Source organism: Corythoichthys intestinalis, chromosome 1 (genome assembly GCF_030265065.1).
Source record: "Corythoichthys intestinalis isolate RoL2023-P3 chromosome 1, ASM3026506v1, whole genome shotgun sequence".
Taxonomy (NCBI): Eukaryota; Metazoa; Chordata; class Actinopteri; order Syngnathiformes; family Syngnathidae; genus Corythoichthys; species Corythoichthys intestinalis.
Genome location: NC_080395.1, coordinates 8695076 through 8721883, shown reverse-complemented (window position 1 = coordinate 8721883; position 26808 = coordinate 8695076). Strand labels below are relative to the sequence as shown.

General features: G+C 40.4%; 2 protein-coding genes across 8 annotated transcripts in view; one reads left to right on the top strand and one right to left on the bottom strand.

Moving 5' to 3' along the window:
• LOC130930269 (zinc finger protein 287-like) overlaps window positions 1-15277 on the top strand; it is an 82183-nt gene extending 66906 nt beyond the window's left edge. For 2 of the 6 annotated variants that reach the window (XM_057858504.1, XM_057858154.1), the window contains 2 exons: window positions 1052-1180; window positions 10924-15277. In XM_057858504.1, the coding sequence (XP_057714487.1) occupies window positions 1052-1180; window positions 10924-12350 (1556 nt within the window). In that variant the 3' untranslated portion in view covers window positions 12351-15277. The remainder of the gene's footprint in view (window positions 1-1051; window positions 1181-10923) is intronic. The other 4 variants (XM_057858389.1, XM_057858302.1, XM_057858459.1 and 1 more) reach the window with 4 other exon arrangements.
• A 7595-nt stretch (window positions 15278-22872) lies between these two features.
• Window positions 22873-26808, bottom strand: part of LOC130919160 (gastrula zinc finger protein XlCGF52.1-like) — a 13853-nt gene continuing 9917 nt past the window's right edge. For both annotated transcript variants that reach the window (XM_057841647.1, XM_057841653.1), the window contains exon 2: window positions 22873-24713. In XM_057841647.1, the coding sequence (XP_057697630.1) occupies window positions 23449-24642 (1194 nt within the window). In that variant the 5' untranslated portion in view covers window positions 24643-24713 and the 3' untranslated portion in view covers window positions 22873-23448. The remainder of the gene's footprint in view (window positions 24714-26808) is intronic.

The window sequence follows — 26808 nt, the reverse complement described above, 5'->3', positions numbered from 1 at the left end:
CACACCAAATCTGGCCCCCTTTGCAAAAAGTTTGGACACCCCTGTTTAACTGATGATCCGGAGACGAGGCCAGCTTCTTTCTCGTGTTACCAGCTAAATATTATTTAAAAAATAATGATGGTAGAAGAAATAAGCATCTTGAATTTGAAACCGTATGTTGTCGGCGATTAGCCTCGCAATGATCTTAATTGTGGTTGTCAGCCCAAAACCCTCTGAATATATATTAAATGCATCTTACCAGATATAAAATGACTACTACATAATCTGTGGTGATCGTTTGGTGCCCAGTTTTCTCGTCGAAATTGCAGCAGTTCATCTCGCTCTCCTCTCCGGGTCTCTCGGAATACGGTAGAACTTCAAGTCTCTCCGTCTATCTTCTCTGTTACTGCAACCAACCGCCACACACGCCTTCACCATTTTGATTATTAATGTTAACGAGCAGAAAAACACGCCATAATAGGAGGAATTTACGTAGCGGTAATGCGTCACACGACGAGTTGACGGACAATATGGCGCGGAGGCGTGGTTGTGACGTCATGTGAGTAGGGTCTATAGGAGGCCAAGGGTGTTTATTATACAGTTGCTGCTACCATTTTACAAAGTCTTTTAAATTATTTTTGTTTCATCTCTTTATACAAAACAAATAATTTTCAGCCAATTGGTTCAAAGCCTCATGGTGGTTCATTTGCTCTTTTGCGGACTTGAAGCCCAAGAGGTCAACAGTATTGAGAATTGTATAGCTATTTGTTTGGGAAAATGATATGAATGTACTATATGGGCATAATGCAACAAGTGCTATTCGGATAATTTGTTATTCGTTTTTCTTCACAAATAATAGTGTGTCAATTTAAATTGTTTCTTTTCTTTACAAAGTATTTATCTAGTTAATATTTTTTCACAGCACAGAATTTACAAACTGTGATGACATTCAGTGCCATGACTGAAAAGCATCAAATTCCTACGCGAGAAAATATACAGAAATTAAATATCAGCCGTTCCGTCCAAAGAGCGTGATTTTTTTTTACATTTTTTTTTATCCTGTGTCCCTCAGACATCACAGTGGAAGACTTTCACCGGGAGAAGCACGATCCCCCCCACGTTAGACAGGAGGAGTCGGAGATGCTGTGCGTCAAACAGGAGGCGGAGCCAGAATCCCCTAACATGAAAGAAGAACATGAAGGTGAAATCCCCAAGTTTCCAATGACTGTTAGTGTGAAGAGTGAAGAAGATGAAGGTCCAAGCAAAGTGAGCACAGCAGCAAAACTAGCGAGCAGTAGCTTGTTTCAATACCTGCCAACAAAAGGTGAGGGACGATCGCAACCGGACGCCCTCTTAGCAACACTCTCGGACAGTGATGACGTTACATCACACTCTTCTGACTTTAACACCGACGAGGAGGATGTTGACTTTGATGCTTCGAAATCCTTAAACAAGTCGTCATTGAAAAGACAGACAAAAGAATGCCTGGGTTGGAAACCTCTTTCCTGCTCACATTGCGATAAAACATTCACTACCAAGGAAAATTTAATCATACACACGCATACACACACTGAAGAAAAACCTTTTCTCTGCACATTTTGTGGTAAAAGATTCCCCAAGAAGGGAAGTCTAACTAGACACACCAAAAGACACACTGGGGAGAGGCGTTTCGTCTGCTCTTTTTGCGATAAAGGATTTCTTGATAAGCGAGACTTGATAAGACACACGAGTACACACTATGGAGTAAAGTCTTTTGTCTGCACATTATGTGGTAAAACATTCCGCGAGAAAAGAGCTTTAAGCAATCATACAATGACACACACTGGGGAGAAGCCTTTCGTCTGCTCTCCTTGCGATAAAAGATTTTATACAAAGCGAGCGTTGATCACACACACAAGTACACACAATGGAGAAAAGCCTTTTGTCTGCACACTTTGCGGTAAAAAATTCACCCAGAAGGGAAGTTTAAAGGTACACACAAGAACACACACTGGAGAGAAACCTTTCGTCTGCTCTCTTTGTGATAAAAGATTTATTACCAAGAATGAGTTAACAAGACACACAAGTAAACACACTGGAGAAAAGCCTTTTGTCTGCACGCTTTGCGATAGAAGATTTTTTACGAAGAAAGGGTTAACATATCACATAAGTGCACACACCGGAGAAAAGCCTTTTGTCTGCACACTTTGTGGTAAAAGATTCACCCAGAAGGCAAGTTTAAAAATACACACAAGAAAACACACTGGAGAGAAGCCTTTCGTCTGCTCTCTTTGCGATAAAAGATTTTGTACGAAGCAAGAGTTGAAAAGCCATACGTACGTACACAACAAGTAAAATGTTTGCCCGCAAGCGAGAATCAAATGCAATCAATAATCAATTTACGGTGATACCTTGCTACGTCGCGCTTCAAACTTCGCGCCCTCAGTCTATCGCGAATCCGTGTCACTGTCGCTCCCTCCTCCTCTCTTTGCGCTCCGATTCCCCAGGCAAGCACTGCGTGCATTGGAGTTGCTTATTGAAGTTAACGATGGTGACAGACGATTGCGCCGCACATGTCAATCAGATGTTAACAAGTTTGATCTCTGTCTGCATACAAGGGTGGGGAGAGATAGGGAAGCGCGCGCTGTAAATTTGTGTGCGTGGCGAGGTTAGAGGCAGCGGCCCGGCGTGATTGTCCACAAGGTGCACAGCGATCGAGAGCAGTTTGTCCGCAAGTCACACCTTGCGGGGGGTGGGGGGAGTTTGGGCTTCGAATGAATGTGCGTGTGAATACAAAAACACTTATTACAAGACAGTATATATAAATATATTTTTAAAATACTACTTTTGAAAAAAGTGAAAAAACACGTCTTATATGTATCTCTTTCCAATGCACAAAAAAAATTATTATTTTTTTGGCGGGGTAGGCGCTACTTTGTGGTTTTTCACTTATCGCGGCGGGTTCTGGTCCCCATTAATCGCGAAAAATGAGGGATCACTGTAGAATCCAATTGTAGCTTCTGAATCGTAATCGAACCAATAGGTGCCCCAAGATTCCAGCCTCTACCAAGTGCTAGACAACCTTCCACTTAGTAAACCAATTTCTCCTCCCATTACATAGAGGGCTAGCAGTTGAAAGAAATGGAATAAAGTCTGTAAATTGAGGATAAACCAGTACAAAACCTTATCTAAAACGCCACTTTGCCTAGATTTATTCAGCGTACAAAATAGGACTCTGCATTTTTTAACCTTCACCGAACCCCTAAGGCAGGAGTCGACAACCCAAAATGTTGAAAGAGCCATATTGGAGCAAAAAAAACCAAAAATATGTGTGGAGCAGCAAAAATTAAAAGCCTTATTTTAGCCTTACTTGCTCAACAGGCGGATCGGTGCAGCGTCTGCAGTGATCCTGACTCTGCACCGGTCCTTTGTGGTGAAGAGGGAGCTGAGCCAAAAGGCGAAGCTCTTAATTTACCAGTCGAACTTCATTCCTACCCTTGCCTATGGTCATGAGTTGTGTGATTGAAAGAACAAGATCCCGAAATCAAGCGGCAGAAATGAGTTTCCTCCGCACGGTGGCCAGGCTCTCTCTTATGCGGAAAATAATGGATGGATATTGGCCTTACAATGAAGGCAACTCATGCTGTATGTCTTAGCTATAGACCCTACTCACCAACATCACAGAATGACGTGTCGCTGTATCCGGCCGCCTTTGTTTATCCGTATTCTCAATGGTTTCAATTTGTCGTGCAACTTACAGTGCAATTCATGGAAGCCCCGGTGCTTTCAGACGCTGTAAACTCATTTGATGCGTTGCATAAAAGGCGTTATGTGGAAAACTTCAGTCTATCCATTCGCCAGATCCATATTTGATGCCTAAATCGATATTTTTCGACCCGCTGTCTTTGCCCTCTCTGCCTGACATCTGCTACCCCGATATCAACAACTATCTTGTCCACACAAAATCAGCCTATTCTCACGAAAGTTTGAAAAACTTTAAGAGCAGCACTCTAAGCAACATTACCCCGTGTAACCCTTCCAATTTTCTAAAATGGCGACAATAAAAAAAAAAAGTTGACTGCGATGGCCGACGCTTCAAGGATAGGTGGATATTGGACTATTTCTTCAATAAAACACGCAACAACTGTGATAATGATATTGCCGAACAAGACACGCTGACATGTACGACAACATTACAGGGAAGATACGCAGCGAGAAATTATAGCAACTTGAAGCTAGTTTAATTTCACAGCAGCAGTATTTCACAAGAGCCCGAGTGTCGAAAGAGAACGCCACAAAGACGAGACTGTTGAAATTATGAATTAAAAATAATAATAAAGCAAATGTGACACACAGAAGGGCTTGCTAAAATTTGTTTAAATATATTGTTCTTTGTAAATCAGCCAAGGTAGCCCCCCGCATTTTTACCACACCAAATGTGCCCCCCTTTCCAAAAGGTTTGGACACACCTGTTTCACTGATAATCCGTAGACGAGGCCAGCTTCTTTCAATTGGTACCAGCTAAATTTTATTCCAAATGTAATGGTGGTGGAAGAAATAAGCATCTTGAATTTGAAACTGGATGTTGTCGGCGATTAGCCTCGCAATGATCTTAATTGTGGTTGTCAGCACCAAACCCTCTAAATATATATTAAATGCATCTTACCAGATATAAAATGACTACTACATAATCTGTGGTCATCGTTTGGAGCCCAGTTTTCTCGTCGAATTGCAGCAGTCCATCTCGCTCTCCTCTCTGGGTGTCTCGGAATACGGTAGAACTTCATGCCTCTCCGTCTATCTTCTCTGTTTTTGCAACCAACCGCCGCACACGCCTTCACCATTTTGATTATTAATGTTAACGAGCAGAAAAACACGCCATAACAGGAGGAATTTACGTAGCGGTAATGCGTCACACGACGAGTTGACGGACAGTATGGCGTGGAGGCGTGGTTGTGACGTCATGTGAGAAGGGTCTACAGTGCCTTGCAAAAGTATTCGGCCCCCTTGAATCTTGCAACCTTTCGCCACATTTCAGGCTTCAAACATAAAGATATGAAATTTAATTTTTTTGTCAAGAATCAACAACAAGTGGGACACAATCGTGAAGTGGAACAACATTTATTGGATGATTTAAACTTTTGTAACAAATAAATAACTGAAAAGTGGAGCGTGCAATATTATTCGGCCCCTTTACTTTCAGTGCAGCAAACTCACTCCAGAAGTTCAGTGAGGATCTCTGAATGATCCAATGTTGTCCTAAATGACCGATGATGATAAATAGAATCCACCTGTGTGTAATCAAGTCTCCGTATGAATGCACCTGCTCTGTGATAGTCTCAGGGTTCTGTTTAAAGTGCAGAGAGCATTATGAAAACCAAGGAACACACCAGGCAGGTCCGAGATACTGTTGTGGAGAAGTTTAAAGCCGGATTTGGATACAAAAAGATTTCCTAAGCTTTAAACATCTCAAGGAGCACTGTGCAAGCCATCATATTGAAATGGAAGGAGCATCAGACCACTGCAAATCTACCAAGACCCGGCCGTTCTTCCAAACTTTCTTCTCAAACAAGGAGAAAACTGATCAGAGATGCAGCCAAGAGGCCCATGATCACTCTGGATGAACTGCAGAGATCTACAGCTGAGGTGGGAGAGTCTGTCCATAGGACAACAATCAGTCGTACACTGCGCAAATCTGGCCTTTATGGAAGAGTGGTAAGAAGAAAGCCATTTCTCAAAGATATCCATAAAAAGTCTCCTTTAAAGTTTGCCACAAGCCACCTGGGGGACACACCAAAGATGTGGAAGAAGGTGCTCTGGTCAGATGAAACCAAAATTGAACTTTTTGGCCACAATGCAAAACGATATGTTTGGCGTAAAAGCAACACAGCTCATCACCCTGAACACACCATCCCCACTGTCAAACATGGTGGTGGCAGCATCATGGTTTGGGCCTGCTTTTCTTCAGCAGGGACAGGGAAGATGGTTTAAATTGACGGGAAGATGGATGCAGCCAAATACAGGAACATTCTGGAAGAAAACCTGTTGGTATCTGCACAAGACCTGAGACTGGGACGGAGATTTATCTTCCAACAGGACAATGATCCAAAACATAAAGCCAAATCTACAATGGAATGGTTAAAAAATAAACGTATCCAGGTGTTAGAATGGCCAAGTCAAAGTCCAGACCTGAATCCAATGGAGAATCTGTGGAAAGAGCTGAAGACTGCTGTTCACAAACACTCTCCATCCAACCTCACTGAGCTCGAGCTGTTTTGCAAGGAAGAATGGGCAAGAATGTCAGTCTCTCGATGTGCAAAACTGATAGAAACATACCCCAAGCGACTTGCAGCTGTAATTGGAGCAAAAGGTGGCGCTACAAAGTATTAACGCAAGGGGGCCGAATAATATTGCACGCCCCACTTCTCAGTTTTTTATTTGTTAAAAAAGTTTAAATTATCCAATAAATTTTGTTCCACTTCACGATTGTGTCCCACTTGTTGTTGATTCTTGACAAAAAATTAAAATTTCATATCTTTGTTTGAAGCCTGAAATGTGGCGAAAGGTTGCAAGGTTCAAGGGGGCCGAATACTTTTGCAAGGGACTGTATATTAGCCTACTATCAAATGACAACATTGGCTACCAATACGTAAGCCTTCATGATTAATGTATTTTCTGCACTATTAGGTGCACCTGATGGTTTTCCTGAGTTGACATGAAGTTAGTGAGTTGAAGTTCGCGTCAGTTGCCGCCATCTTGCATCCGCGATGTTTCATATCATGTGTCTGCTGTAATAATCAATTTTTCACACAACTACATCGACAAAATGTCATCACAATGACAAGGCAGGGGTAGAAAGGGTGTAGAACACCAGTAGAAGAGCATCCGGTCCTTTACAGGCGAGTAGAAGCAGTCTTCGCCCCCTACATTCCATGCTGTACAATTTGGGACGCTGGCGTTCCCTTGATTTCTGTGGGCCATAACGTCTGTTGTACTCGTTATTAAGACGTCATTTTTGGCCAGGATTTAGCCTTTTTAATATTAAAGAAAAAAAAGTAAAATAAAGCAACACACAATAAAGTATACCTCTTAACAATGTTTTGTATGTAACAAAAACAGACTAAAAACGCATCAATGTGCCCAAATTACAAAAAAAAAAATGCTGTATCCTAGCTGTAAAAAATACACTCGAGATAAATTGTGATACTGAAAAATTCAATAAATACAAATCAAATTGAAAAAAAATATCAGTAAATAATAACACATTTTAATTATTTAGCAACATTAACTCATGAGGACAATATGCCAGACAATTTGACCGAAAAAAAACAAAAATTAAAAGAACAAAAGCAACAGTGTCATTGGACAGAGGGACAGTTTTCATTTTTGCTGCAGGCAGTTTTGGCTTCTTCGCTATGGTGTGGCGATATTTTGCACTGAGCAACTTTATATGCCGCCTTATATGATGCTAACAGTGTTCGCCGGTTTACTAATGTAACACTGACAAAGCGGGACGATTGTTGTTAATATTTAGCACGTTTTCGCTTAAAAAATATCAAGTGGTTTATCAATGCAAACACTGTTAGATGAAGGGAACACACCGGTCTTTCTTAATCTCCTACTGTTTAAAAGTCAAAGCCAACCGCTACATTAGCTTCATCATATTTTCTTATCTTAGCTCACCTCAATTCATTAAGCTTTGTTCTTTTTTTTCTTTTTTTTTGCTGTTTCAGGAAACGTGCATTTGAACCAGAGCTAACGATATCTGCTAATCATGTCAATATTGTGGTGTAAGGAGTTGTGTTGTGCATTGTAATAATTTGAAATCTGCTTCATTGTAGAATTACAGGACCTTTTTGTAATTACTACCAAATATTGTTGTTCATTACTGACTTGTTTTGTAAACTGTTTTTAGAGCTCTGTTCTATAAATATGGGTTGTGTATACCAGTACTCTTTGTATTGCATTAATTCTCATTATTCAGCACAATTGGACGTCTATGCTGGTATCATGCTTACAATCAATTACAATACCAATAGTAGAGGCGTGCAAAATTTCCGATTCTTAGATTATTCGCGATTCGGCCGTGGAAGATTCAAGAACGATTCACAAACATCCAAATTCCGATTATTGAAATATGCCAAGTAAAGCGGATGTAGAACACACAGCGCGCCGCGTGGTCAATGAGCAACGGAGCGAGAGTAGCTAAACATCATGCTTCTCATTACCCGGCCCCTCGGGTAATGCCAATGCTCAACTCACGGCTCTAGCTCAACTCATGCCACGAGATAAAAAAAACACAACAACATACCTGACTGCTGCTAAAAAGCTGCTACAAAAGTACGTCATCCACATAATGTTACGGTAGATATCATTTATATAGGACTAGATGCACTACGTTAGCGGTAGCGTTACCAGCACATCTTCAAAAAGCTAGATGCGGACGTAGTAAACGGCCGCCATCTTAAAGCAGTACACTTCCCTGCAAGGCTGTTGTAGCGAACCTTCCAAGCAAACCTAATTAACTATTTATCTAAAATACTCCTAAATCGGTAAAATATTGACTTGAATCTATCTTTAAAATAAAAGGAGGGGGGTGCATCAATAATCGTTTTAGAATCGAATCGGAGCCTCTGAATCGTAATCGTAATCGAATCGTTAGGTGCCTAAAGATTCCCAGCTCTAACCAATAGCATTGTTTTTGGCAGCCCTTTTCAATTCTGTCTTTTGGACGAAAATACTACTTTGGTCATATTTTAGTCGTTTTAATTTAATTTAAGTCGTTTATTTTCGGTATCGTCATCGGTGACAAATACAACAATGCTATTGACTGGTACTTACACTAAACTATAACAATGCATACTATAAATGATATATAAATACAGTATGTTTTACTTTATCTTCAAGCACTGTCATTAACTGTGGCTTCCCTCTGCTTTCTGGACTCATGTTCCGTACGTCATCATAAAGGGTACCTCGGACTAATAGACTTTTAGGCTCTAATGAGCAACAACTGTTCTTGTTTACTAAAATGTTATTTGAAACACAAAGTATTACAATTTATTTAAAAATCTAACATTTATTTAGTACGTTTTGACCGACGGAGGCCGTTATGTTTTATGCGCGCAACGGACGCTGGGGGTGATGATGTGGTTGGAATGAACTGGGAAAATAACTGTGCAAGCTAGCAAGTGCCGATAGTATGACGACTGGCATGATTTTGTCACATTCTGCTGCTGGTCAGATTGTTTTGTAACAGAGCTGTAGGATGAATTCCTGACGTCGTACATACATCCAATTCATCCAATTGCTGCTCGTTTTGTGAAATATCGACAGTTCTGTCATGCTCATTAATGTTCCTCTCGGGTTCAAAGTGAAAGGGCTAAACAGATGTTTATGTTGCTAGAGTCATACTGTGGAAGGCCGGCATCGTCACCCAATGATGGCGACCTTCTAGTTTAGCTAACTTTACAAATTGTATAAAAAACGAAAACATCAAGAAGGGTTTTAATTAGGGCTGTCAAAATTATCTCGTTAATGGGCGTTAATTAATTTTTTTCAATTAATCACGTTAAAATATTTGACGCAATTAACGCAGATGCCCCGCTCAGACACATTTAAATGACGGTACAGTGAAACGCTCACTTGTTAATTGTGTTTTATGGAGTTTTGCCGCCCTCTGCTGGCGCTTGGGTGCGACTGATTTTATAGGCTTCAGCACCCATGAGCATTGTGTAAGTAATTATTGACATCAACAATGGCGGGCTACTAGTTTATTTTTTGATTGAAAATTTTACAAATTTTATTAAAACGAAAATATTAAGAGGGGTTTTAATATAAAATTTCTATAACTTGTACTAACATTTTTCTATTAAGAATTTATCTTTTAAGAACTACAAGTCTTTCTATCCATGGATCGCTTTACCAGAATGTTATAATGTTAATGCCATCTTGTTGATTTATTGTTATAATAAACAAATACAGTCCTTATGTACCGTATGTTGAATGTATATATCCATCTTGTGTCTTATCTTTCCATTCCAACAATAATTTACAGAAAAATATGGCATATTTAATAGATGGTTTGAATTTGGATTAATTGCGATTAATTACGATTAATGAATTTTTAAGCTGTAATTAACTCGATTAAAAATTTTAATCATTTGACAGCCCTAGTTTTAGTATCAAGTTAGTTTAACTCATGATGACATTTATCTTTTAAGAACTACAAGTCTTTCTATCTGTGGTTCCCTTTAAGTGCAGTTTACCCAAAAGTGGGTAGGTGAAAATAATAATCAACAATAATCATAATAATAATGGTAACTTATTATAGTCTGATTTAAAAGAATATAATACTTTGAAAATTATTTGTTTCTCTAAATTATAAATAAACGAACATATTAAGAAAACGACAAATTCAACGTGTGGACAGGTTTTGTTTTGGCAGACACAGAAGACGCCATATGATGTAGCTGCTCTGTTTTACTTCTGTTTACTGTTTTACTAAGTCTTTTAAACTATTTCTTTTGTTTCATCTCTTTATACAAAACAAAACAAAATCAGCCAATTGGTTCAAAGCGTCATGGCGTTTCATTTGCTCTTTAGTGGGCTTGAAGCCCAAGAGGTCATCAGTATTGAGAATTGTAAAGCTATTTGTTTGGGAAAATTATATGAATGTACTATATGGGAAAAATGCAACAAGTGGTATTCGGATCATTTGTTACTCGTTTTTCTTCACAAATAATTTCCCGATAGTGTGTCAATATAAATTGTTTCTTTTTCTTTACAAAGCATATAACTAGTTAATATTTTTTCACAGCCCAGATTCTACAAAATGTGGAATGACATTCAGTGCCATGACTGAAAAGCATCAAATTCCTACTGGAGAAAATGTACAGAAATGAAATATCAGCCGTTCCGTCCAAAGAGTGTGATTTTTTTTTTTTTTCATCCTGTGTCCCTCAGACATCACAGTGGAAGAACTTCACCTAGAGAAGCACGATCCCCCCCACGTTATGCAGAAGGAGTCGGAGATGTCGTGCGTCAAACAGGAGGCGGAGCCAGAGTCCCCTAACATGAAAGAACATGAAGATGGAATCCCCAAGTTTTCAATGACTGTTAGTGTGAAGAGTGAAGAAGATGAAGGTCCAAGCAAAGTGAGCACAGCAGCAAAACTAGCGAGCAGTAGCTTGTTTCAATACCTGCCAACAAAAGGTGAGGGACGATCGCAACCGGACGCCCTCTTGGCAACACTCTCGGACAGCGATGACGTAACATCACACACTTCTGACTTTAGCACCGACGAGGAGGATGTTGACTTTGATGCTTCGAAATCCTCAAAGAGGTCGTCATTGAAAAGAGAGACAAAAGAATGCCCGGGGGGGAAACCTATTTCCTGCTCACATTGCGATAAAACATTCACTACCAAGAAAAAATTAATCAGACACACGCATACACACAGCGAAGAAAAGCCTTTTCTCTGCACATTTTGTGGTAAAAGATTCACCCAGAAGGGAAATCTAAATAGACACACCAAAATACACACTGGAGAAAAGCCTTTCATCTGCTCTGTTTGCGATAAAGGATTTTGTGGTAAGCAAGACTTGATAAGACACACGAGTACACACACTGGAGTAAAGCCTTTTGGCTGCACATTATGTGGTAAAAGATTCCGCGATAAAAGAGATTTAAGCAATCATACAATAACACACACTGGGGAGAAGCCTTTCGTCTGCTCTCCTTGCGATAAAAGATTTCTTTCGAAGCGAGCGTTGACAAAACACACAAGAACACACAATGGAGAAAATCCCTTTGTCTGCACATTTTGTGGTACAGGTTTCACCCAGAAGGGAAATTTAAAGGTACACACAAGAAAACACACTGGAGAAAAGCCTTTCGTCTGCTCTCTTTGCGATGAAAGATTTTTTACCAAGAATGAGTTAACAAGACACACGAGTATACACACTGGAGAAAAGCCTTTAGTCTGCTCTGTTTGCGATAAAAGATTTTTTACCAAGAATGAGTTAACAAGACACGCGAATATACACACTGGAGAAAAGCCTTTTGCCTGCAAATTATGTGATAAAAGATTCGCCCAAAACAATGGATTAATCCAACACATACAAACACACAGCGAGGAGCAGCCTTTTGCCTGCACACTTTGCGATAAAAGATATTTTACAAAGCAAGGGTTAAAAGTACACACAAATACACACACTGGAGAAAAGCCTTTCGTCTGCACACTTTGTGGTAAAAGATTCACCCAGAAGGCAAGTTTAAAAGCACACACAAGAATACACACTGGAGAGAAGCCTTTCGTCTGCTCTCTTTGCGATAAAAGATTTTTTACAAAGCAAGAGTTGACAAGCCATACGTATATACACACCAAGTAAAAGCCAGAATCAAACGATTACGCAATCAATAATGGATTTATAATCGAATCGTATTCTCTGAAATCGTAATCGAATCAATAGATTCCCACCTCTACCAAGTGCTTCACAACCTTTCACTTAGTAAACCAATTTCTCCTCCCATTTGATAGAGGGCTAGTGGTTGAAAGAAATGGAATAAAGCCTGTAAATTGAGGGCAAACCAGCACAAAATGTTAGCTAAAACGCCACTTTGCCTAGATTTAGTCAGCGTACAAAATAGGGCTCTGCATTTCTTTACCTTTACCGAACCCCGAAGGCAGGAGTCGGCAACCCAAAATGTTGAAAGAGCCATATTGAAGCAAAAAAACAAAAATATTTATGGAGCTGCAAAAAAATTAAAAGCCTTATATTAGCCTTACTTGATCAACAGGCGGATCGGTGCAGTGTCTGCAGTGATGCGGACTCCGCACCGGACCATTGTGGTGAAGAGGGAGCTGAGCCAAAAGGCAAAGCTCTTGATTTACCAGTTGAACTTCATTCCTACCCTCACCTATGGTCATGAGTAGGGATGGGAATTGATACGATTTTTACGATTCCGATTCCATTATCCATATTGCTTAACGATTCGATTCTCTTATTGATTCTAATTTGGGGAAAAAGAAGAAAAAACATTTGATTGACATAGAGTTGGTTTAATCAGAAGTCACAACCTTACAAACTCACAACGAGGTCAAAAGAGGCCCAAAGCCTCAATGTTAACTGTGGCAATAAGTGGCAAATCCACAAGAATGTGTAACATTTTACTGAAACATTTTTCTAATAGAAATAAAAAATAGTGGTATGCATTGGCTAGGGCTGTCAAACGATTAAAATTTTTAATCGAGTTAATTACAGCTTAGAAATTAATTGATCGTAATTAATCGCAATTCAAACCATCTATAAAATATGCCATATTTTTCTGTAAATTATTGTTGGAATGGAAAGATAAGACACAAGATGGATATATACATTCAACATGCGGTACATAAGGACTGTATTTGTTTATTATAACAATAAATCAACAAGATGGCATTAACATTATTAACATTCTGTTAAAGCGATCCATGGATAGAAAGACTTGTAGTTCTTAAAAGATAAATGTTAGTACAAGTTATAGAAATGTTATATTAAAACCCCTCTTAATGTTTTTTTTGGATAAAATTTGTAAAATTTTCAATCAAAAAATAAACTAGTAGTCCGCCATTGTCGATGACAATAATTACTTACACAATGCTCATGGGTGCTGAAGCCTTTAAAATCAGTCGCATCCAAGCGCCAGCAGAGGGCGGCAAAACTCCATAAAACACAATTAACAAGTGGGCATTTCACTGTTCTGTCATTTAAATCTCTCTGAGCGGGGCATGTGCGTTAATTGCGTCAAATATTTTAACGTGATTAATTTTAAAAATTAATTACCGCCCGTTAACGCGATAATTTTGACAGCCCTAATATTGGCATATAGGTCGTTGTTCTGCCTTTGGCAATATGCGTTAAAGCAGGGGTCCCCAAATGTTTTCCTGTGAGGGCCACATAACTTTTCCCTTCTCTGTTGTAACAGAAAAAGTGACGATTGCAGGAGTGCCTAAATGTAAAAAATTATTGATTTTCAGAGAGCCACAATCAAATGACCCTTTCTGGATTCTTCACGGAACAAAAGTAAATAAAATAAAAATTATAATATAGTATAATATAATAAGTAATAATAATAATAACACTATCAATTAAATAGATAATAACCAAATAACCCTCTCTGAGTTCTTCACCGAAAAAGGCCAGTAAATATATAACAGTATTGAGAAAAAAAATAAAAATAAAAAAGAATTCAAAATGCTCTCTGGTATTGTTCAGGGGGCTGTATCAGACCCGCGGGCCGTAGTTTGGGGACCCCTGTGTTAAAGTGTATTATTTACCATTATATTGAAATCCATGCCTTTTAGTTTTTATGGCGCTTTCACGCTGAAGTGGGAGCACGCTTACGCTTCCTCACGTGAAGAAGAGCGCGCTTACACGAGAAGAAGTGCCGCATCCAAGCGAGTGAGCGAGTTAGTGAGAGAGGGCAAACACTGCTACGAGCCTACGTTCTTTTTTAATGTTTGTAGAATATCTACAGAGGCAACGCCTGTATGTATCATCTTTTGTGTTGTTGTTGTGTGTTTCCACTCGCGATCGGACACTTATATCCAGTTGTGTAGTGGTTTGAACGTTGTGCAAATGCTAGCGAACGCATGCTAACAGTTTGTGTTATTAATGTATTGGCAGATAATCAACGCTGATTTACGTTGATACAAATTTGTTTTTTATCGGGGACGAAATTTATTTCATTTCTATTTTTAGTTTCACTCTTCAAATGATGGTTGAATAAAGTCAGCAAATTATACCAACGTCTTCTGTATCGTCTTTTGGGAGTTTAGCTACCTGTAGAGCCAGGACTAAGCCTTAGCCTCTTGGTGATGACATTGCAGTCGTATTCCTTCCCGATGCAGTTATCTCCACCTTGCAATGACTGCAAGTCGCTTTGTTGTAATTTTTTTCTTGTGAAGTGAAGACACACTTTCGAGCGTTTGAACCAACGTGCTGTCATTGTTATGTTTACGGCTGCAAGATTCTTGCTAAACCATCGCAACCTTTCATTTTCACCCTCTTTCCTGGTGAAGTGTAGCCAAACTAGCGCCATGCTAGTTTGATGCGTCTGGACAACAAGACACGTCAAGAGGCAATATGTGTCTTGAGCAATCGTTAAAGGGATTGTTAAGGCTTTTTCATTGTGATGTCGAGGCCTTGAAACACTAAGAACCGGTTCGGAATTTGAATCGGATTTCGATTCCCATCCCTATTCATGAGTTGTGTGACCATTGAAAGAACAAAGTCCCGAATACAAACTGCCGAAAGGAGTTTTCTCCGCAGGGTGGCCAGGCTCTCCTTTAGAGATAGGGTGGGAAGCTCGGTCATTCAGGAGGGACTCAGGAGATCTGGTTCGGGTGCCTCCTGGACGCCTCCCTGGAGAGGTGTTCTGGTCATGTCTCGAGGTGGGAATCTTTTGGCACCTAACGATTCGATTACGATTCAGAGGCTCCGATTCGATTATAAATCGATTCTTGATGCCCCCCACACCCCACCTTTTTTTTAATGTATATTTGTTCCAAAATTGTTCCAAAATCCTCTCAGCCTAAATAAACCAAACTACTATTTTAGTATCAAGTTACCTGTTAAAAACAGTAAATAAAATACTCAAGTCCCCATTCTGTATCAGCAGCTTTAAACTACATTTAATTAATTTAACGTTGTGAATCAACCGTTAAAGTTGTTAAAATTGTGCCTGTTATTCCATAATTTCCCTTACGTCTACTTTCGACATGTGAAAGTTTTAAAACTGTTTCATTATTTAAAGATAGATTCAAGTCAAGATTTTGCCGATTTAGGGGTATTTTAGATAAAAAGTAATTAGGTTCACTACAACAGAGCCTTCTAGAGAAGTCTACTGCTTTAAGATGGCGCCTGTTTACTAGCGCTGGAAAGTGTCATTTCGCATCTACTTCTTGGTACCTGGTCTAACGCGGCTGGCATCTGTCATTTCACATCTAGTTCTAGATATATGTGATATCTACCATAGCTGCATGTTGCCACATGTTTGTAGCAACTAGCAACTGGGCGCTGTATGTAACGGCTGACGGCCGCAGTCAGGTATTATAGTTTTTTTTTTTTTTACCTAGCGGCATTAGCTGCACATATTTACTCTCGGTCTGTTCCTCATTGCGTCCCGAAGACCGCGCTGACTGTGTTTTATTTCCGCTTTACCTGATATAATTCAATAATCGGAATTTGGATGTTTGTGAATCGTTCTCGAATCTTCCACCGCCGAATCGCCAATAATCTAAGAATTGGAAATTTTGCACGCCTCTAGTCATGTCCCACCTACGGACCCAGGACACGCTGGAGAGACTTTCTCTCTGCTGGCTTGGGAACACCTTGGGATCCTGCTGGAGGAACTGGTTGAAGTGGCTGGGGAGAGGGAAGTCTGGGCTTCCCTGTTAAAGCTGCTGCGACCCGACCCTGGGTTATGTGGAAGATAATGGATGGATATTAGCCTTATAATGAAGGCAACACATGCTGTTTGTATCTATCTTAGCTGTATTAGCCTACTATCAAATGACAAAGTTGGCCACCAATACATAATGAGCTTTCATGGTTACAGTATTTTCTGCACTGTAAGGCACACCTGAAAGCCTTCAGTTTTCTCAAAAGCACCTTATAATTCGATGTGACTTATATATGGATCAATATTGGTTAACCGTGGCATGACATTCCGTTTAGCTCATCTCCATCTTGTGGATTCATAGCGCAATCCCAACCACGACTACTACTACTACTACTACTACTACTACTACTACTGCGCCTTATAATGGAGTGCACCCTATACATGAAAGCCGTTTTTAAAATGGGCCATTCATTGAAGATATACCTTGTACTCTGATGTGCCTTATCGTGAGGAAAATACCGTAAATGTTTATTTTCCTTGCAGTACATCCTATAGAGCAGTACTTCTCCAACAGTGGGGCGAGCCCCCCTACGGGGGCGCAGAGCAATGCTGGGGGTGGCACATGTGACCTTGGGGAACATTCTTTTTTGCCTTACCAGAATAATGTGTAATTGCACATCCCCTCAGTGGGTGGCAGTGCCGCTCATTTTTTTTTTTCCGCGTGTGCGCAGTTTTTATGAACCAAATGAGCACACAGCAAAGAGCACTGGAGATATGAACAGCTAAGACTAGGAAATATGACGAAGCGTACGAGCATTTAGCTTTTGGCTTGGACTTTTAGTACAGTGAGAGACGAGGAAAGATAAGTCTGTTTACTTTATCTAAAAATGTTCGCAGCGGACAGCAAGAATGTTTTTTCCAGCGAGTGCCAAATATTGCCAACAATCCTCCAGCTTTGTCAGTGTTTTATCACTAAACCAGCGAGCACTGTCAGCATCATATAAGGTGGCATACCAAGTTGTTCAGTGCAAAATAACCCCACACCATAGCAAAGGAGCCAATACTGCCTGCAGCAAAAATCAAAACTGTCCCTCTGTCCAATGACACTGTCGTTTTGTTCTATTAATTTTTGTTTTTTTGGTCTAATTGTTCGACATATTGTCCTCATGAGTCAATGTTGCTAATCAATTTGATTTTTTTATTTTTCATTGATTTTATTAAATTTGATTTTTCAGTATCAAAGGGTAAAAAAATGTATCGAGTGTATTTTTGTAGAATTTATTTATTTATTTTTATACACTTTATTGTAAGGTCATCTGTATTTTTTCTTTGATATTAAAAAGAACTCAATGTTATGCAGAGGTGTACTTACAGTAATAACAATTTTATATACAAATGATACTAAAGTATATTTACAGTGGCGGCAGAGAGTTGGGGGGCGCGGAACGTTTACGTCTTCATGTGGGGGGCGTGACAAAAAATAATTGAGAAGCACTGCTATAGAGAGTGACGCACCATGTGACTACTCTATTGTATGATGCCACCTCAAGTTTTTCATTACAATATTAATGAATTACAAGAGTCACGTTTGTCCTCATACAAAAACCACATTAAAAGTAGAACTATATTTCCTGCATCTTTTTCCCATTTTCAAACATTTTTTCAAAAGTGTCAGGGAGCCACGAAGGCAGCGCGAAAGAACCGTGGGTTGCTGACCCACGCCCTAAGGCTTATGTCATGTCTACACGTAGCAGGGTATTGGCAAAAAGAACTTTTTCTATGGTTTGGCCTATCATCCACACGCACATCTAAATGAGAGTTCTTAACTACTCCGTCAGAAGTGAAGAACTGCGAATTCTGCGTTTGTGGCACCGCACAATCATGTGGACACTGATAACTGAAGATTTTACCGTGGAAACGTCAGTGAGACAAACTTTGTCCCTACGTCACACATGGGACCCAGTGTTGTTTTCGTCAACGAGGACGAAAACATTTCGTTAACGAACATTTTTTTCACGACGATGACGAGCTGAAAACGCGTCTTTGATTTCTTTAACATGACGAAAAGATTGCCAATTTACGTCTGAGGAGACGACAACGACATGAAATATACCATCGTACCCCTCATACGTTCACAATCCGTGACATTTTATAGTTGTGCACGTTTTTTTTTTTTTTTTTGTGGTGTAGTCAGTCAGCCTGCTTCTGAGCCAGGTATCATTCTCGTGACTTGTGCATGTCCCCACCCTCCCCTGAGGCAGTGATCTAACATCAACATTAATGGCGGCTCCAGGATTCATGGTTGCATTTGATCTATAATCCAACTGAAAGAAGCTCTCACCTGCCACACTTGTGGCCACATACTTAGTGGAGAAAACAACTGTGCTACGAATCTGAAACGGCACCTAAAAGTTCGATACACTGATATTTATGCGAAGGTAAGTTGTTAAAAGTCATTTAAAGATATCATTGACCTATAGTTTTATTTAGCAAACGGTCCGTTATCATTTTAACATGTATTTTCCACATTTTTGGATAGAGCGCCGAGTTTGGGCTAATATTTTAGTTTATTTGTGCTATTATTAATAAGCCTTTCAAAGCAAACAATGTGCAGCCTACAAACATCATGTCATAGGGAGAACATTTGGTCATATTTGATCACGCAGCACGCGCCTAACCTGTATTTGGACTGTCTAAAAGATGGTGTAAAGACGTGTTGCTGTTCCCCATAGGTTTAAAATGACAGCAAATCTTAATTGACCTATAGACAAGAAAAAAGCCTGCAAACATTTTGCTGAAGACATGTCAACAAAGCACATGGATAACTGGAACCATGTCCTATGGTCTGATGACACGGGCGGGCTTTCTTGTGTACGTCTTCAAAAGAGCCTTCCTCCTGGGGTGACAGCCGTGCACATCAATTTGATGTAGAGTGCGGCGTATGTTCTGAGCGCTAACAGGCTGATCCCCCTCCTCTTCAATCTCTGGAGCAATGCTGACAGCACTCCTGTAACGAGTCATGACATTTTGGAGGGAAAATGACAAGCAGTACTCAATTTGGACATTTAGGGATGTTTTTTCAAAGGGGTGCACTCACTTTTGTTGCCAGGGGTTTAGATATTAATGGCTATATTTTAAGTTATTTTGAGGGGAAACTAAATTAACTCTATTATATAAGCTGCACACAGACTACTTTTCATTGTGTCACAGTCTCATTTTGTCAGTGTTGTCCCATGAGAAGATATACTTAAATAGCCGCAGAAATGCAAGGGGTGTACTCACTTTTGTGATACACTGTAACTAGAGTTCAGTGAGTAAGCCTCAGGGGTTCGTTGAAGGTTAAGAAACACAGAGCCCTATTTTGTACGCTGACTAAATCTAGGCAAATGAATTGAAACACACAGATCCGGTTCTCTATATACCCTACCCACCGACGTCACAAAACCACGTGCTCGCTGTATGGTTCCGCCCACTTGTCCGTCATTTTGTCTCTGTATTAGCATTGGTTTCAATTGATCGAGGAATTTAAAATGCATTTCATGGAAGACCCGGTGCTTTCTGATGCCGTAAACTCACTGGATGTGTTGCATAAAAGGCGTTATGTGGAAAAGCTTCGTTCTATACAGTCGCCAGATCCATATTTGATGCCTAAATCGATGATTTTTGACCGGCTGCCTTCGCCGTCTCTGCCTGACCCTGATATTTACAACTATCTTGTCCACACAAAATCAGCCTATTCTCACAAAAGTTAGAAAAACTTTAAGAGCTTGGAGGCTTATAAATGCTACGTTGCTGGTTGGGTGAAACAGGTCCTCGTACACGAAAATTCGGCAGGAATCTTGTGCTCGGAAGGTGAGTTACGAAATTTTCAATTCAAAATCTTTTGTTCTTGCTAACATCCACTGTCAAGTCTAATGTATTTCATGTCATTTGTCAATGGAGCTAGGGCTTTTAATGTTTATATGGTTTAGCGATAGCACTCACTACATACATACATGTATGATGTCGGCGATTAGCCTAGCAATGATCTTAATTGTGGTTGTCAGCCCAAAACCCTTTAAATATATATTAAATGTATCTTACCCGATATAAAATGACTACTACATAATCTGTGGTAATCGTTTGGAGCCCAGTTTTCTCGTCGAATTGCAGCAGCCCATCTCGCTCTCTCCTCTCCGTGTCTCTCGGAATCCGGTAGAACTTCAAGTCTCTCCGTCTATCTTCTCTGTTATTGCAACCGACCGCCACACACGCCTTCACCATTTTGATTATTAATGTTAACGAGCAGAAAAACACGCCGTAAATAGGAGGAATGTACGTAGCCGTAACAGGTCAACACGATGTGTTGACGGACAAGTGGGCGGCACCAGTCAGGAGAGCGGAGTTGTGACGTCACGTGGGTAGGGTCTATAGGAACCGGTTCTCGATTCCCATCCCTATTAGGGACGGTATGACGGAAAATTTTGGTGGTTTTCAAATCTTGACGTTATCATACCACGGTATACCTTGAAACCAGTAAACAGCGCATGCCTAATATATACTAGGAGAGGGAACCTCTTGGTACCTCACGATAAGATACGATTTGCGATACAAAGCTCACGATAATGATGGTCTGACGATATGGCGATACAACGATTATCGATACATTGGTCAGGAAATCATTCTAGGATATTCTACAAACGACTGATTGACAGAAAAACAAGCTTTTGCTGTGAATTGGAATGAGTTTATCACTAGTAGACGTCCAATCCATTTGAAGTGGGAGGGTGGCAGCGAATGAACGAATGTTCATTCGCTGCCATCCCTCCCACTTCAAACAGATTGAATGTCTATGACCAGTATGCCAGGCAATGAGGTCATTTTGGGTCATTTAAGGTCATTTTCCTGTTGATTTTCAGTTACTTCCTGTTGATTTTGAGGTATTTTATGGGTCTCTGTTTATTTTGAGTTACAGAACAGGAAGTGACCTGGGAATCACTCAAATGAATAGACAGTGACTCAAACTCAACAGAAAATGACCTGTATATGCCCTAAAATGAACTGCAAGCGACCTGTTAAAGCCCTGAAAATCAGACAGAATGACTGTGAATGCTCTGGTTTCGAATGAAAGAACGTTCCCAGTCTAAATGGATTGGGCGTCGAGCACCGTCAATGCAGCCTTAGAGTTACAGTGGGGCAAGTAAGTATTTAGTCAACCATTAATTGTGCAAGTTCTCCCACTTGAAAATATTAGACAGGCTTGTAATTGTCAACATGGGTAAACCTCAACCATGAGAGACAGAATGTGGAAAAAACACAGAAAATCACATTGTTTGATTTATAAATATTGTATTTGCAAATCATGGTGGAAAATAAGTATTTGGTCAATACCCAAATTTAATCTCAATACTTTGTTATGTACCCTTTGTTGGCAATAACAGAAGCCAAATATTTTCTGTAACTCTTCACAAGCTTTTCACACACCGTTGCTGGTATTTTGGCCCATTCCTCCATGCAGATCTCCTCTAGAGCAGGGATGCTTTGGGGCTGTCGTTGGGCAACACGGACTTTCAACTCCCTCCACTCTTTTTCTATGGGGTTGAGATCTGGAGACTGGCTAGGCCACTCCAGGACCTTGAAATGCTTCTTACGAAGCCTCTCCTTTGTTGCCCTGGCTGAGTGTTTGGGATCATTGCCATGCTGAAAGACCCAGCCACGTCTCATCTACAGTGCCCTTGCTGATGGAAGGAGATTTTCACTCAAAATCTCTCGATACATGGCTCCATTCATTCTTTCCTTTACACAGATCAGTCGTCCTGGGCCCTTTGCAGAAAAACAGCCCCAAAGCATGATGTTTCCACCCCCATGCTTCACAGTGGGTATGGTGTTCTTCGGATGCAATTGAGTATTCTTTCTCCACCAAACACGAGAACCTGTGTTTCTACCAAAAAGTTCTATTTTGGTTCCATCTGACCATAACACATTCTCCCAGTCTTCTTCTGGATCATCCAAATGCTCTCTAGCGAACCGCAGACGGGCCTGGACGTGTACTGGCTTCAGCAGGGGGACACGTCTGGCAGTGCAGGATTTGAGTCCCTGGCAGTGGCGGCGCATTGTGTTACTGATAGTAGCCTTTGTTACTGTGGTCCCAGCTCTCTGTAGGTCATTCACTAGGTCACCCCGTGTGGTTCTGGGATTTTTGCTCACCGTTCTTGTTATCATTTTGACGCCACGGGGTGAGATCTTGCATGGAGCCCCAGATCCAGGGAGATTATCAGTGGTCTTGTATGTCTTCCATTTTCTAATAATTGATCCCACAGTTGATTTCTTTACACCAAGCAAAGAATGAAGAGTTACAGAAAACGTTTGGCCTCAGTTATTGCCAACAAAGGGTACATAACAAAGTATTGAGATGAACTTTTGGTATTGACCAAATACTTACTTTCCACCATGATTTCCAAATAAAATTCTTAAAAAAAAAATCAAAAAATGTTATTTTCTGTTTTTTTTTTCCACATTCTGTCTCTCATGATTGAGGTTTACCCATGTTGACTATTCCAGGCCTCTCTAATCTTTTCAAGTAGGAGAACATGCACAATTGGTGATTGACTAAATACATTTGCCCCTCTGTAACTGAGACATTATTATGATGGAAGATTTTGGTAGCATCTTGTTCGTTCCTTTTTTATTTTTATTTTAGGCATTGACACCTTTGTAAAACGATATCTCGATTCTTGGCAGGAACATATAGATAACCTTTTGGGATACAAAGTATCACTATAGATCACCATTTCGATATTTTGTCACACCCCTAATATATACAACCCATATTTACAGAACAGAGCGCTTAACACAGTTTACAAAAAGAAGTCAGTAATGAACAAAAACATTTGATAGTAAAGCTTAAAAGGTCCAGTAATTCTACAATGAAGCAGATTTCAAATTATTACAATGCACAAGAAAATAAAGATAACTACCCTGAAACTATTCAGATAAAGTTTGGAAATTGGACACTTAGCAACAAAAAGAAGTACTGTGAACAATCACAAGTCAAATTGTGAAAAGCAGTAGGCCTAAGTAAATTAAGTGTGTCTTTTACCAAAAGGTGTGCAGAGAAAAGCCTTTTCACTTGGTGTGTGTACGCGTGTGTGTTGTTAACTGTTGCTTACGGCCAAATCTTTTATCGCAAAGAGTGCAGGCGAAAGGCTTCTCTCCAGTGTGTGTCATTGTGTGTTTGTTTAAACTTCCCTTCACAGTGAATTGTTTACCACAAAATGTGCAGACAAAAGGCTTCTCCCCAGTGTGTGTTCTTGTGTGAATGCTTAAATCTCTTTTCTCGAGGAATCTTTTACCACAACTTGTGCAGAGAAAAGGCTTTTCTCCAGTGTGTGTATGTGTATGTGTGTGTCTTGTTAACTGATGCTTCAGACGAAATCTTTTATCGCAAAATAAGCAGGCGAAAGGCTTTTCCCCAGTGTGCGCACTTATGTGACGTGTTAATTGTGCCTTCAGGGTGAATCTTTTACCACAAAGTGCGCAGAGAAAAGGCTTTTCCCCAGTGTGTGTACTCATGTGTGTTGTTAACTGTACCATTTGACAGAATCTTTGATCGCAAAGAGTGCAAGCAAAAGGTTTCTCTCCAGTGTGTGTTCTCGTGTGACTCTTTAAATCTGCCTTTTTGAAGTACCTTTTATCACAAAGTGAGCACGCAAAATGTTTCTCTCCAGTGTGTGTTTTGGTGTGATCGTTTAGTAGTCTTTTTCGAGTGAATCTTTTATGGCAAATTGAGCAGGGAAAGGGCCTCTCTCCAGTGTGTGTTCTTGTGTGATCGTTTAAATCTCTTTTCTCGATGAATGTTTGACCACAAACTGTGCAGACAAAAGGCTTCTCCCCGGTGTGTGTATGCATGTGTCTTTGTAAGGGATATTTCTGAGAATATGTTTTATCACAAAGTGAGCAGGTAAAAGGTCTCCCAACCGCTTTTGTGTCTCTTTTCAATGATGACTTGTTTAAGGATTTTGAAGGATTTTGGTCAAAGTCTTTAACCTCCTCATCAGTGTTAAAGTCAGAAGAGTGTGACGTTACGCTGTCACTGTCTGACAGCGGCGCTAACAAACCGTCAGGTTGCGATCGTCCCTCTACTTTTGTTGTCAGGTGTTGAAATGAGTTGTCGCTCGAAGGTTTTGCCGCTCCGCTCTCTTGGCGCCAACCTTCGTCTTCTTCACTCTTCACACTGACAGTCTTTGGTAACTTGCGGATTTCATCTTCCTGTTCCACTCTAGGGGTCTCTGGCTCAGCCTCCTGTTTGATGTACGGCATATCTGACTCCTCCTGTTTAACGTGGAGGGGATCACGCTTCGGAGGGTGAAGAAGCTCTTTAATAGTGGACACTGGAAATGGGAAAAATATCATGTGATTTGCTAAAGTTGAGCTTTGCTCAGTCTTGCGCCGTGATTTTCATGTTGTATATGGCGGAAAACACAGACAAGACTGAAAAAGCAGTTTATGCTCTTGCAATCCTCTTTAAAAGAAACTATAGAGATGTCCCGATCCGATATTTGGATTGGACGCCGATATGGGCAAAAAAATGTGCATCGGTATCGGATCGGCCGACACGGAAAAATTCCGATCCAGACTTCCGATCCAGTTTTTTGGGAAATCCGATTCGGGTTTTCCAGCGCACCGATCTACATAATCCATTCCAGTTTTTGCTTCGGTTTACCTAAAATCCGGTCCGCATTTTACGGCACTCCTTCAACACACTACATTACCGTCTCCCAATTTACCGAGAGACTTTATCGGTAAAAATGTCAGCTGTGTGGGATCATTTCACCTTAAAGGACAACAAACATGAAGAGGCAGAGTGCAACATATGCCACAATAAAGTCAAGCGTGGTGGTAAAGCTGTAAGAAGGTTTAATACAACCAACGCAACTAACACTGGCAGAAACTTTTGCTATGCGTGACGAACTGGTACTCGACAGTCCCAAAGCCCAGGGAATAACAAGAGTCATTGCCGAAGAATTCATTCTGGATGACGAGCCATTATCTCTCGTGAGTAAAGACGCACCATCCAACACTTGTATGCTGCATTCCAGAGAAGTGGGAAGTCGGATTTATCCCACTCGGATGGTACCAGTTCCGACCTCAAAGCGTTCCCAGCAAATGTAAACAACAAAGATGGCTGATCGCGACGAGGTGTGTTTTATTTTGGCCATCCAAAGACATTTTGACCTGCCTTCCTATAAGCGATCAAATAGTAGAGGAAAAACGACGGCTGCGTTATTGCCCACACTGTAAACTGTAAACTGCCTCACGGTACAACATGCCCAGACGTCATTACATCCTTCAGCGATTCGGCCGTGGAAGACTCGAGAACGATTCACAACCATCCAAATTCCAATTATTGAAATATGTCATGTAAAGCGGAACTAATACACAGCGCGGTCTTCGGGACACAATGAGAAATGGACGGCATTGCGTCCCGAGAGTAAACATCATGCTTGTCTAATAGATATCATATGTATATAGAACTAGATGCAAAATACAGACTCGACGCCGTTAGCAACACATGCATTGAAAACTACGTGCGTTAGTAAACAGCCGCCATCTTAAAGCAGAAGACTTCCCTTGTAGGCTGTTGTAGTGAACCTTCCAAGCGAACCGAATTAACTTTTTATCTATAATACTCCTAAATCGGCAAAATCTTGACTTGAATCTATCTTCAAAATAGTTTTAAAACTTTCACATGTCGAAAGTAGACAGAAGGGAAATTATGGAATAACGGGAGCAATTTTAACAACTTTAACAGTTGATTCGCAAAATCAAATGAATTGAATGTAGTTTAAAGCTGCTGATACAGAATGGGGACTTGAGTATTTTACTGTTTTAAAATGTTAACTTGATACTGAAATAGTCGTTTATTTAAACCTGAGAGGCTTTTTATACAATTATTGTAACTAATGCACGAAACATTAAACGCATCTAATAGCTTGGGGGGGTTTGTGGGATTTTCCATTGACAGTTTACAATATTATTTGCACGTTTAACTGACTGACTATGCCATTTCTGTTTGTTATTTATAATGTTTTGTGTTTGTCACTGAATAAACAGGTCAGTTTCTTGTTACCAATCATTGTGTGTTATTCAAACTCCCCTAATTCAGCTGGCTAGTTGTTATCAAGAGTACTAAAACCCTTTTGAACATGAGTCTGACAACTAAGTAAGGAGGCTAAATAACTTTAAATTTTAATACATGCTCAGATAGGCCGGTATCGGCCAGTATCGGTATCGGATCGGAAGTGCAAAACAATATCGGTATCGGATCGAGAGGCGTCTGGCTGCAGCCCGCCTCTCTCAGTCCCCTGCGCCGCTCGTCTCAGTGCCGATCCCGCAGACAGGAAATGACGCAATATCGCAGCTCTCAGGCACCTCAGACCGGAAATGCCGTCACCCTTGCGACGAAAACAAGTTAAGTCATTTCAA